Source organism: Melopsittacus undulatus, chromosome 3 (assembly GCF_012275295.1).
Source record: "Melopsittacus undulatus isolate bMelUnd1 chromosome 3, bMelUnd1.mat.Z, whole genome shotgun sequence".
Taxonomy (NCBI): domain Eukaryota; kingdom Metazoa; phylum Chordata; class Aves; order Psittaciformes; family Psittaculidae; genus Melopsittacus; species Melopsittacus undulatus.
Window position 1 is genome coordinate 14,936,776 of NC_047529.1, and position 13,548 is coordinate 14,950,323.

The window sequence follows — 13,548 nt, forward strand, 5'->3', positions numbered from 1 at the left end:
TGCATCCAGATCGACCCAATGGCCAGCATTCAATGCACCCAGCTTCAGCTACTCAGCACATCCTGGGCCATGTCTAAGCTAAGCTAACTGCTTCACTTTCTACCAGTTGTTAATAGAGATGGACTGACTGTAGATGTAAACTGCTGTTTTTCAGATGTAACATAAAATGTCAAGAAAGCTTTAGGCTGTAATTTATGCCAAAGAAGCAATTCCACTCTCTGTGACTCCTAATTCCCACCAGTGCTGCCATCTCCACAATGTCAGCTCTTAAATCCCAGTGCTGGCAGAAAGGAAAAGGAGGAAAGAATTGGTTGGAGGCCCAGTTTTGGTCAGGTGAGATGAATCTTATCCTGTTTGAACCCTGAGAGAAGGAAATGCTTTCCAGGCTTGTCTGTATACTAGACAAGAAGCAAGAGGGCAAAGCATTTCTCCACTTGTATGGCCAAATAATCTGCATCTTATGACCCTAAACAAATGGCTGATGAGAGTCTGGTCAACTGAAGCTTGCCTGTAATACCTATGGAGGGAAATCCAGAAGACTAGTAAAGTGCTAATGTTTTACTATTATACTCTAGATATGGTTTTACATGGTTTTTATGCTGATTAAATGGATATTCTTTTTAAAGCAAAATGCAGTGACTGTTTTTATATGCTGTTAAAAGACAGGAATTTCATTATGACTGCTCACCGTGGTTCTATGGAGAAAGAGGTCAGAAACAACTTTTCCGTCCCTGAAAAACATGCTGATTTACTGAACACAATTTTGACTCTGTGCCACTCAAGATACTGTTATCATTACATATTGCCTGTCAAACATCAAGCACATGAAGAGTTGGCTGGCAGATCACAAAAACCACTAGTCATTACAGAATCACCATACTGTAGGAACTTGTACTGATGTTGACAGGGATTAACACTAGGACAAAAACTATCCATTGCCTTAAAAACTATCTGGGAGCAAATTCAAGATGATGATGATATCTGATATGCAAAGGATATCTGGTAACATATTTGGTGTGGTTGTTCTGGGTTCAGCAGTAGCAGTCATTTTTTCTCCTTCTTAGTAGCTGGTGCTGTGTTTTGACTTTCAGGCTGGGAACAGCGCTGATGACACTGATGCTTTTAGTTGCTGCTCAGTAGTGTTTACTCTGACCAAGGACTTTCTAAGTCTCATGTTCTGCCAGGGAGCAGGGGAAGCCAGGACGAAGCAGAGACAAGACACCTGACCCACACTAGCCAAAGAGGTATTCCATACCACAGCACATCATGCCCAGTATATAAACTGGGGGCAGTTACCCGGAAGGGCTAGATCGCTGCTCAGGTCGGGTTGGGTATCGCTCGGCAGGTGCTGAGCAGTTGTATTCTCTTCCCTTGTTATTTCCCTTATCATTATTATTATTGGTGGCAGCAGCAGTGGTTTGTGTTATACCTTAGTTACCGGACTGTTCTTATCTCAACCCGTGGGAGTTGCATTCTTTTGATTCTCCTCCCCATGCCTCCGGGAGTGGGGGAGGAAGAGAGGTGGGGATTGAGATGAATGGCTGTGGGGTTCTAAGTTACTGGCTGGGCTTCAACCATAACAGTTCTTTGTGGTGCCCAACACGGGGCATGAAGGGTTGAGATAACGACAGATCTGACTGGAGTGTGTCTAATTGCATTTGTGATAAGTATTCATTGATTCGGATTAATAGTCACTCATTACAATGCTGATTTATTGGCTCTCAAAGTTGTTGCTCTTGATCTAAGAGTTTCAGCATGTCGCACCTTACTTACAGCCATTATTTGCTGTTTTAGTCTTTATCAGCTGAGGGCCTTGGGCTAAGTTTCTTGTTTCTCTGTACTTTATGGTAATGACTTGTAATACAACAGACTTACTGATTATGAAACTGATCTGGCTTGCGTTCCCAGTGTGGTCATCACCTCTATACTTTGGGAGGAATATAATGGAAGTACTTAGCAATTACACATCTTTCTTTCTCCTTTCCTTGGGGGCTCAATCTATGGAGAAGATATTCCCTCACACCCTCTGCTCCCTCACCAGGCTATTTACAGTGGGAGTAGATTCTGGAAGAGTTAAAGATCCTGAATATCCTTTCAATGCCCTTGAAAGCACCCTGCTCCTCTTGCTGGGAACCAGCTTGTTGCTGCATATGCTCTATGTTTTGCCTACAGTGTTACAACCCTGAGAATCCCCAATCTTGTCCGATCAAGGAAGCTAAGCAGGGTTGGGTTTTGGGTCTTCTCTAGGGTTAGATGACAATATAGGAGGACCACCAAGATATGTTCGCTGAGGCTGGGCAGTCATGAGTGGCAGGGTGTGTATGACAGTATGAGCAAGTATCTAGTCCAGTGGGTCCCTCCAGTGCTTTGGAAGTGTCGGAGATGGAAGGCAGCTGTATGGAGTCCTGAGGGACAAGCTGCACAAACTGCTGAAGGAGAGGGTGAATCGAGTCAGTTTGCCAAGCTGAAAGCCATCCAGCTGGCCTTGGACATTGCTGAACGAGAAAAGTGGCCAGTACTTTATCTCTATACTGACTCATGGATGGTTGCAAATGCCCTGTGGAGGTGGTTGAAGCAGTGGAAGCAGAGCAACTGCAATGCAGAGGTAAACCCATTTAGGCTGCTGCACTGTGGCAAGATATCGCTGCCTGGGTGCAGAACCTGGTGGTTGAAGGTACACCATGTAGATGCTCATGTACACAAGAGCTGGGCCACTGAGGGACATCAGAACAGTCAACAAGTGGATAAAGCTGCTAAGATTGACGTGGCTCAGATGGGACTTAGATTGGCAACATAAGGGTGAATTATTTTTGGCCTGGTGAGCCCATGACACTTCAGGCCATCAGGGTAGAGGTGCAACATATAGATGGGCTCCTGATCGAAGGGTGGACTTAACAATGGACACTATTGCCCAGGTTATTCATGAGTGTGAAACATGTGCTGCAATTACACAAGCCAAGCGGTTAAAGCCTCTTTGGTATAGAGGATGATGGTTGAAGTACAAATATGGGGAGGCCTGGAAGACTGACTATATCACACTCCCACCAACCCGCCAAGGCAAGCGCCATGTGCATACCATGGTGGAAGCAACCACAGGATGGCTGGAAACATACGCTGTGCCCCACACCACTGCCTGGATCACTACCCTGAGCCTTGAGAAACAGATTTTGTGGCAACACAGCACCCCAGAGAGAACTGAGTCAGACAATGGGACTCATTTCAGGAACGACCTTATAGACGTTAGGGACAAAGCGCATGGCATTGAGTGGGTATATCACAACCCCTACCATGCACCAACCTCTGGGAAAAATGAATGGTACAATGGGCTGTTAAAAGCTACATTGAGAGCAATGGGTGGTGGGACTTTTAAACATTGGGATACACATTTACCAAAGGCCATCTGGTTGGTCAACACCAGAGGACCTGCCAACAGGGCTGGACCAGCCCAGTCAGAACTTTTACATACTGTAGAAGGGAACAAAGTTCCTGTGGTGCGCATAAAGAATTTGCTGAGGAAGACAGCCTGGGTTATTCCTGCTTCACGTAAAGGCAAACCCACTCATGGGACTGCTTTTGCTCAGGGACCTGGATGTACTTGGTGGGTAATGCGGGAAGATGGGAAGTCCGATGTGTACCTCAAGGGGATTTGATGTTAGGGGAAAACAGCCAATGTGCTCAATTGTATGCTGTTGCCTGCTATGTAGCACTTTTATAGCCCACCAACTAGATGTCTTCAGGTCACCAGCAACTGGCCCTGACTTCCCTCTGACCATCATTCCAACAAAGAATGAACCTTGAAGAAACTAGACAAGTTTAGCAGTGACCAGACGAGATCCACAGTGTCATCAGCAGGTAATATTCCAACACTGCACACAGCCTCTCCTGCTCTGAAATACTGTTACAAGAGATAGAACCTGACATCATGGACTGGATGAACTCAGCAGCTTTACAGGGACTGGTCCATGCACTAAGCAATGGTATCTGTGTGCGTGTGTGTGTGTGTGTATGTATATATAAATATATGTATATGAGATGAGTGATGGTATATTGAAAAATGTGGGATCTGAGCATGACGTGAATGGTATGGAATAAGGGGTGGATATTGTCCTGGGTTCAGCAGTAGCAGTCATTTTTTCTCCTTCTTAGTAGCTGGTGCTGTGCTGTGTTTTTGACTTTCAGCCTGGGAACAATGCTGATAATACTGATGTTTTTAGTTGTTGCTCGGTGATGTTTACTCTGACCAAGGCCTTTTCTGAGTCTCATGCTTTGCCAGGGAGGAGGGGAAGCCAGCACGAAGCAGAGACAGGACACCTGACTAACACTAGCCAAAGGGGTATTCCATAACACAGCACATCATGGCCAGCATATAAACTGGGGGCAGTTACCTGGAAGCGCTAGATCGTTGCTCAGGTGGGGCTGGGTATTGGTTGGCGGGTGGTGAGCGGTTGTATTCTCTTCCCTTGTTATTTCCCTTATCATTATTATTATTGGTGGTAGAGTAGTGGTTTGTGTTATACCTTAGTTAATGGACTGCTCTTATCCCAGGCTGTGGGAGTTACATTGTTTTGACTCTCCTCCCCATACCTCTGGGAGCAGTGGGAGGAAGAGAGGTGGGGAGTGAGCAAGTAGCTGCGTGGTTCTGGGCTGCTGGGTGGGCTTAAACCACGACAGGTAAATTGCAAGCAAAGCACAAATCAGATGTAATTTTAACTATCTGGTAAGCTATTCCTTCAAACTATGCATTAATGTAAAATGATGAAAAGTGCAATGGACTGTATGCTAAAAAATGAAGCTCTCCGAGAGTGCGTGGGACAAGCAACACTGTCAGCAGAGTGAACAGTCAAGGTTTCACCTCTTGTTAGCCAACAGAGTAGGTCTCGAGGGTTTCAGGCAGGCTCACAATACTTTTCCCTGCACTTCTTAAAGCTGAAACTGCCCTGTCTAACTGCTACTACTTCTGCAGGTTACAGTAAGTGAGTGCAGATCTGCTGCTCATGGGCTGCGAAGAGGCAGTTCATTCACAGACCATTTCCTGCCATGGGGAGGCAATTTCCTTAAAAATAGGGATTTTACCAGAAATTTCCAGAGAAATGTTCACCTTTGGAAAATTATGAAGCATAGCCAGTCTAACCTGATAATCTGACCCATCATTTCATGTCATAGTTACAGAATCATGGAATGGTTTGGGTTGGAAGTACCTTAAACACCATCTAGTTCTAACCCCCTGCCACAGGCAGGGACACCTTCCACTAGAGCAGGTTGCACAAAGCCCTGTTCATCCTGGCCTTGAATGCTGCCAGGGATGGTGCAGCCACAGCTTCTCTGGGTGGCCTGTGCCAGAGCCTCACCACCCTCACAAGACAGAACTTCTTCCTAAGATCTCATCTAAATCTCCTCTCTGTCAGTTTAAAGCCATTCCCCCTTGCCCTGTCACTACATGCCCTTCAAAAAGCTCTTCTCCAGCTTTCTTTCGGCTCCTTTAGACACTGGAAGCTGCCCATATATTTTCCTGGAGCCTTCTCTTCTCCATAAGTCAATGTTAGAATGTCAGTGAGGGGAAAACACTTTAAGTTACCAAATTACTTCTTACAGTGCAAAGTTTCTCCTCACACAAATATTCCATTCATATATTGCAAATATTGCTGCTGCTCCTTTACTAGAAGTGACGAAGAAGCACAAGGCCACTATGAGGCTGATGAGAAAACGGGATTTAAAGTCTCTGATATGCTGCATGCAGCCATATGCATGCAGCCATCCTATTAAGGATGGTTTATCTATTGCAGTTGTTCAGCTCCTGAGATCAAGCTTTTAAATGAAGGATGCTCAGAAGGAAAGCTCTTTAGGAGATACTCACCTTGGGGGAAATTACTTACTGATCATGAACCTGACACATTTTCTAAATTATTTTTAAATACCTCCTGCTAATATTGCTTTTAACTATTTTGACAACTTCTGAAGCACACAGTACTGCAAACTTCAAGCCATTCTTTGCACTAAGAATTTATGGATCTAGAGAGAATTAATTTACTGGAAATTACATCTACAGCACTATAAAGACTTTGCCCTTAGCAGAGCAGGGTGGAAAAGTTGGCAGCCAGTTAGCTATCATTTCTCCCAAGGAAGGATGTTTCAGAAGTGATATAGAAGCAGTCTGTGAACTGTCTGTAAAGGCTCTTCAGTGAAATATGGATTGTAAAAAAAGTCACTAATGCTCTATTGTTTAACTGTTGAAGATTTCCTATTTAAGGTGAAGGAGAATTTCATAGCTTGTGAGTAGGTTAACATCAAATCATCAATAGCAAAGAACTTTGGTTATCTTTCCCTAGTAACTATTGATACCTGTCCACTTATCAGGGTAGTATGTCTTCTCAGTGCCTGTTAAGTCTAGTCAGTTGTAACCAGTTATCTCAGTACAGCTTCTGTACCACACCTGATCCCAGCTGGAGTAAGCCCTGCTATTTTTCCTTTTTGAGCCAAAAACACTTTCCACTATAGAAGACTAACAAAAGTCAGGGACTGTACCTGAGGGTGTGTTGTAAGTAGAGAAGATCCTGAAACATAGGAAACCTTTTCATAGTGCGACTGGATAATCCAATTGGAACTTCCAAGAGCATAGCCTGAGCTGAGAGGGGTGACTTGTACAGCACCAAACAGCTCCTGAAACACACAGAAAGAGACACTAACATGAACAAGCCCTGAGAGATGGAAGAAGAAGTCATTTTATCATCAGTGGTATGAATTTTAAAAGTAGTTCTGCTAGTCAAAGCCCTTATGAAGCTGGTTTCCTGAGCTTTATGTCTACTGTTTTTATTTACCCATGTCTAACAGGACACATGCTCTAAGAAAAGCTTTTCCTCAGGTAGTACGTTCATAAAATCTCTCTTCTGTGTGAATTCTACAGTGTATAAGTGAGTTCACACTCAGCCATAACTCTAAATGGAGGAATCAGCTGGGGTCTTGATCCTCTGCCTGCCTTTGCTGTACTGAAGAAGGCTGTAGGAAAATCTTTGAAAATGCTCTGCTTCCTTAGTCAAATTTTACTGATAGTGGCCTGCAGGAGAGAAGGAAGAACGCGTAGTCCTGTTCTGATATAACACTCTATCTAGGTTACAGATTTTGCTGTAGAAAACATAAACTTAACCTCAAACTCACTCACTTTCAAATGTTATTTCTTTTTAAATACTATTTACTAGTGATTTAGGAACAACACCCTGCAAACTCAATCCAAATTTCAGTTTCTGCTCTAAGCATAAGCAACCTGATAGTTCTCTCCTTTCCAGGTGTCATTAGACAGTAGATTGCTTTATCCATACACAGTAATGTGTTATACTTGTTTTGCAAAACAAAAATAAGCCTCCATGTATACCTCACTAATGTGATCTACTTTCTGGTTACTGAATAATAGAACAAGCATATGACTCATGCCATACTAATAATTTTTCTAGTATCTCAATATGTATTTGGATGACTTGCAAAACAAGGCAGGGTCTCCATCCTTCAGAGTGCTTTAGGGTTCTGCTGATACGGAGATATGGAAAATGGACAGCAAACTATTCCTGATGCTGTCACCCAGTTTTGGGTTAACTGGCTAATGAGAATCTGATTACTTTAAAAGCTAGCTTTGGGAAGAGATAAAATATGTCTCTTTTCCCGGTAACTATAAAAGAATGATTGGCTCAGATGCATAGATCTAAAATTAGGTGAGATGCATCCACACTGTGAGGATAGTAAAAAATGAACAGTAACTGGGATAATGAGGAATACAAACACCCTCAACCTGTCCAGCTACTAGACAAAGCTGCAGCTGTTATTTATGTCAGCAGCCATGTTAGTGGTGGCTGGGGATCTTTTTCAGCAGCTCTAATGCAGCAGCACCACACAAACCCAAATCCACCAAATTTAGTACACAGCAGCACTGGTTACTTTTTCGAACTGTTTTACACATAAATAGCAGTCTCCAAACTTCAGTGGCCCATTGCTTAAGAAAAGGGAACAGAGAAAAAGCTTTGGGTACACAACTTACTTTAACCCACCTTTTTATTTCTTTGGGCCCTGAGCCACAATAGCAGGTCTCATGGCTCACATGCTGCCTGCAAGTCATACGGGAACCTACTGAACTGTTGGTTTAGTTCATTCTAGAAACTTCACTGGGTTATAGTCAATGCCTTACAGACAACAAATGTTAGCTGGGAACCCTGGGAAAGGGGCTTCTGAAGTTCAGATCGAACCATTAGGTTTTGTTTACAGTCCCTAATTTGCAGTATAAAAGAAAGTGGAGGCTAAAGCACTCAAAAGATTCCCAGAAGTGAGATACATGGTAACTCAGAAGGGGATGTGGCTTACAGACAGAGAGGATACATTTGTTTGGTACATCCTCCCAGCTCTCAGTGGGCCAGCCATCAATTCCAAATCTGAAGGTACACTGCCTTAAAATTGGTCCTCTTGGGGAAGAGAAGAAACAAATAGATACTCCCTGATTTCACCCAACAAGAACCCTTCCTGGGAGGCAGACTGAAGGGCATTCAATATAATCTTATCTTGCTTTCCTAGGCTAGGGTAACCAGATCTTAAACAGGATCTAGAGGAAAAACAGAAAATGAAGGATATTTCCAGAGAAAAGCTGGAAAACAAGTTGTTCCTCTTGACCAGCCAACAGCTTTACAGGTACTCACAATTTTCTGAGAATACCCCACTAGCTGGATCTTGCTGAGTGCAGCGTTCACTTCTGGCATGGTGTAGCACTTCCTCCACATAGACACCTCCACTGCATCCTTCAGAGGGCCAGGCAGCAATCTGCAAAAATCAACAGGGTGTGGGCATTTTCAGGACTTCCTGATGGACCACCAGTTTCTGTACCCATTTACATGCTCCAGATCTTCAATTTTTCTCTTCTCTTCTTTTTATCTTTTTATTTTAAATACACCTGTCCTTCAAAGTGAGGTGCGTAACTTTCTGCCTGTTGAGGAGCACAACCACACTGCCCATTTCTGCCTCACCCCGAAGACTGCTCTCCTCCAGCTCTCTTTGTAGCTGTTTCCACTCAGGTCCTTCATCACAGACATAGCTGTGATGAAGGCGTAACAGCAATTCTTGTGGTATTTTCAGGTAAGATGCTGGCTGAGCTGAGATGTCAACATGAAATGCACCACCAGAATTGATAGAGTTGACTGGGATCTGGAATCAGGGTCTATTTTGCATATCTTAAGGATATGTATATTCCTAAGAATTTGAAAACAAAAGTAAGCCACAATATCATGATTAAAGTACAGGTACCAGATCATGAACAAAGGCTGGCTCTGCTCTTATTTCTGTCACCAGTCTTTTAGAAGAGCATGTGCCCCTACACCTCAGCTTCCTTGACTTCAACTTCAACACCCCACTTACCTTCCCAGGATACTGGCAAGAATATACTAGCTGACACTGCAGAGCTCCTTGAAATCTCCTACACGGAAATATTTAAGATGGTTTACACCAAAGTAAAATCCATCCATTCTGCTCTTCACAGACATTGCAAGTTAGCTGGGCAGCGTCGTCAAGGGAAGAAGTGAACTATAATGTCACAGGCTGTAAGAGCGATAGCTAACTTCTGGGAAATAAATCTTCCTTAGCAACATGAACTGAGGCAGGAAGCAGCACAGCTGCCAAATGCATAAGAAGAATAGGAGATTTTTTTGTATATTAAACCAATGCTAAATCAAAGGCTAATTCAAACCAATTTCCAAAGATTTATGGAAATTGGTCAAGTCTCTTTGATCAATTTGTTTAAAGGAATTTAATTTATTGTTATATCTACTAGGTCAGTGAACTCTTTCATAATTTAAGACACTGAAGAAAGGATTAAGGCCAGCTATTGCCAAGACCAATGCACAGGTCTAGTGCGAGAACTGTAATTCCAGCACATGCAGGCTGAAAGCATACTGCGCTTAAGGAAACAAACAAAGTCTTCAAGATCTTTTTTGGGAAGTCGTAAGCAACAAAAAAGCCAAACAACATGGATAGTTGTCCACCACTGCACTGAAGCAAATTGCCTGTAAAAGCCTTTAACCTACCATAAGAGGCATTTAGTGTTGGATGCTTTCAGGAGCTTCTCTTCTGGGAAGAGGAAAATATATCTACAGGTAATGGAGAAGAGTGGGGAATTGTCCTTGGTGATTGAAGTAAGTTTCTATTAGTCTTCACTCTGTGGCTACACGGTAAATATATTCTGATCCCCAACAGAGACCAATGGGACAATTCTCCAATGGTTCAATTCTTTGTCATGTGGCACAGGGAGATAATGAGGGCTGCTGATTCCTCAGATATGGGCCTGCTGGCATTTAAACCTGCCACCCGCCATTTTAAAACTTGTACAGGAAGTTACTAGAGGATATTTTAGAGTCTGGAATCAACCTTCTAACACTATGGCAACATCCCATTACGGATCACCTCATAACAACCAGATGTGCACGAGCAGATGCCAGGACAGCCAGCCTTCAGCCACAAACAGGAAGGTATCACAAAGCAGCATGGTCCTGTGGTTAGTATATAAAATTTATGCCTAAGAAACTCAGAGGCTTGTATTCTTAACTGGGCATCTGCAGACAGACAGTCCCTCCTGTTCAAGGCAAATAACATATAGTGTATAACATAACATGTTCTTGTTTGAAGGGAGAGGAGGATGGCAGTACCAAACCAGATCAGAATACTGGCCTCTCTTGTCCTCTGTCTCAGGAAATAGCCTGTTTCAGACACTTTGATAGAAAGACAGAAGAAACCATCAAATAGGTAGTCAACAAAGCATCTTTCATGGGACAAATTTCTTTTTTAGCCTCCTGAATCCTAATCTGTGTGAAAGATATCCTGGGTGAGCATCTACGGAGATTTCATGAGACTGCTCATTTAAAATACAAACCAATGGCAATACAACTGGCTAAGCAATTAGTTCAGACTGGATCTGATAATGAAAAAATGTAAACCACTATAATGAACTTTTATATTTATACAGTATTTGCGTTTAAAATGCTTCAATACTTTATTTAATGAAGATGATAATAATTTGTGGTTTATACTAACTATTTAGAGTAGAACCAGCTGAACTGTAAAGCAGTAATGGTGATTGATCAGCCTGGAAAATTGAAGTTAGACTCAGAAGTAATATGTATTCTGTTCTAGCAACTGCCAACTATTAAAAAAAAATTCATCAAGGATCCCATTTTCTTAAATAACGGATGTCAGTCCAACCCTGCATGTGCTATTAGCCAGGTGTTAATTTGTGGATCAGTAGATGTTTGCTCACATGCTATAATAATCAGTTCCATTTACGCTTGCATGGCACTTGTCACCATGAATCTCAAAACACTTTGCAAACATTAATTAAGTCCCTGTATACCCTCTATGGTGGATAGGAGCTCCATTTTATAGTAGCATAGGGAGCTGAAGGGGGAAACTCAGAGCACAGGTGGGGTACAGTTGGAAAAAAGAGCTCGGATTCATCCCCTTGTTCCAGCTCACAGACTGCACTGGTTCATACCAGCCTCAAAGAAGAGTTTTCAATACACAAACTTACATTACTGAAGAGCTGCAGTACCACGTCTGACTATTCCGACCAGCACAGCATTTCATTGCTCTGCCTCTGTCTCATATCTTAGCAACGTGTGCATTTCATGGAAACTGAGGGACCTGCCATCCAATAGAGGTTCCCAACATACCATACTATGGCAGTGGGACATGTCAGTGTGGATGTGTGGCAGTGGGATGTGGACAATGTTCCCACAGGTGGGACAGGATGCTGCTACCCTGGGGGGGTGGGGTAGACTCTTACACCTTCCTCCTACCTCATCTGGTACTCTGTTACAACAGCTACTTAACAGTACCAAGGAGGCATTATTGATGTTAGAGTACTTCCCAAGCAACATGAGACAGGGAAAAGTATTTTAAATACTGCTCCAACAGAAAGACTACAGCCTTCTCTAGCAGATAAATCAGAATAAAGATTAGTTCTCTGTGTTTGCCCCTGGAATAGTCAACAGCACACAAAGTGCTAAACAGCACTTTTTCTAAAATATGACCACCAGGAAAGTGACATTAAATGAGCTCCAAGATATATGATCCTCCTTTAAACCATGCATACTAAACATATGCAGTAGTGTGATGAGAATAACGGCTCTAATCCTCCCTCTTCACAACACTGTGAGCTTCAGGAGTGTGTGATAAACACATAAATGTATTGGCTTTCACAAATCACAGGTGTGGTTATGTGGATATAACTATACAAGTTTATAGTAACAAAAACAAAGCTCTATAAAGACACAAGATGAGCAAAACGGAGTCACATAGTAGAAGAATATGTAAAGGTAAAAAGAAGAAAGGCAGGGTTTGCATGCTTGATAGAAGAAAAGCTAGTGTCTGTAAAATATAAAGTATTTTTTAGCTTAACTTAGGTTGTAGAAAGAGAACAATGTTTATGTTGTTAGCCTGTGGAATTTAGTGGCCCCACTAAATGTGAGTTAATTGTTTCACACTAGTCCTCTAAAGTATCTTTAGTTTTAAAGAACAATGTTTGTGTTGTAAGTCTGTGGTGAGATAACAAGATTTAGTGATCCCACTAAACATGAATGAGTTACTTCACACCATCCCTCTACTTATCAGTTAGTTTAGAGAAAGAGCCTCCCAAACATCTGCTAGCTTGGGATACTCCTTGTCTGCCCATCCTGCTATAAATTTTGCAGGAAGGTCACACTGTTTTAAATCTTTGCTAGTTATCAGAATAATTACAGATATGGCTGGTTGTAGCGAGTTGTGTGATTACTGGGGCGTTCAACTGTGCCAAAGGTGAAAAGCACACTGTGAGGAAGACTGCTTACTTCATCTTGAAGACCCCTACTCACATGAGGAAGACTGCTTATTTCATCCTCAAGACCCCTGCCCACAATTATTGAAGAGCAGTGCGCAGATGCCAAGAGGAGGAGACTTCTGATAATAGATTACTGGACTTAAGTATAATGTTCCCTGCCTATATGCAGGAATTATGAATATGTATGTGACTAATGGAATTGTGAAAGTATATAAACCTGTAACAAATACTAATCATTTGCGCCTCTGGCTATGGTCATGCGCCAAGCACCGTTTGCTTTTGCTTTATTGACTTTGTCCCTTAATAAAACCTTGTTATCTTGTTTAGAGAAGTGAATTCGTATTTTACAAGTGGTTCTGGGCAGGCTAGCTGACCCAAAATTTAAAAAACCAACAAAATTCTAATCCGAGTATACATCAACCAGCACAAAATCCTGATCAACTTCACTGCCTTTGGTTTTGGTTTATGTGTGTGTTTCATTTGCCTTCTTCAGAAGAGTAAGAGTTACAGTGCTGAGTTAAGACTGCTCCTAAGCTCAGCAGGGCAGTACAATGCATAGCTAAAAATATGTTAATTTGGGTTTTTCATTCCTTTGCTTTGTAATAGTGGAAAATATCAGGACAACTTTTATAGTGCATTAAATAATTCATTTTTAGTAAAGCTTTAAATCAAGCAACGTTAAGAATTAGGAGTAGAAAACTGGGAGATCAATTAAA

At 42.3% G+C, this 13,548-nt stretch overlaps 1 protein-coding gene across 1 annotated transcript in view; it reads right to left on the reverse strand.

The window, feature by feature from the left end:
• The window catches only part of INTS9 (integrator complex subunit 9), an 81,242-nt gene that overhangs the window by 47,893 nt on the left and 19,801 nt on the right, over positions 1 to 13,548 (reverse strand). Inside the window, exons 7-8 of the mRNA XM_005146393.3 lie at positions 8,673 to 8,793; positions 6,523 to 6,657 (exon numbers count right to left, since the gene is read on the reverse strand). Of these exons, the coding sequence (XP_005146450.1) occupies positions 6,523 to 6,657; positions 8,673 to 8,793 (256 nt within the window). The remainder of the gene's footprint in view (positions 1 to 6,522; positions 6,658 to 8,672; positions 8,794 to 13,548) is intronic.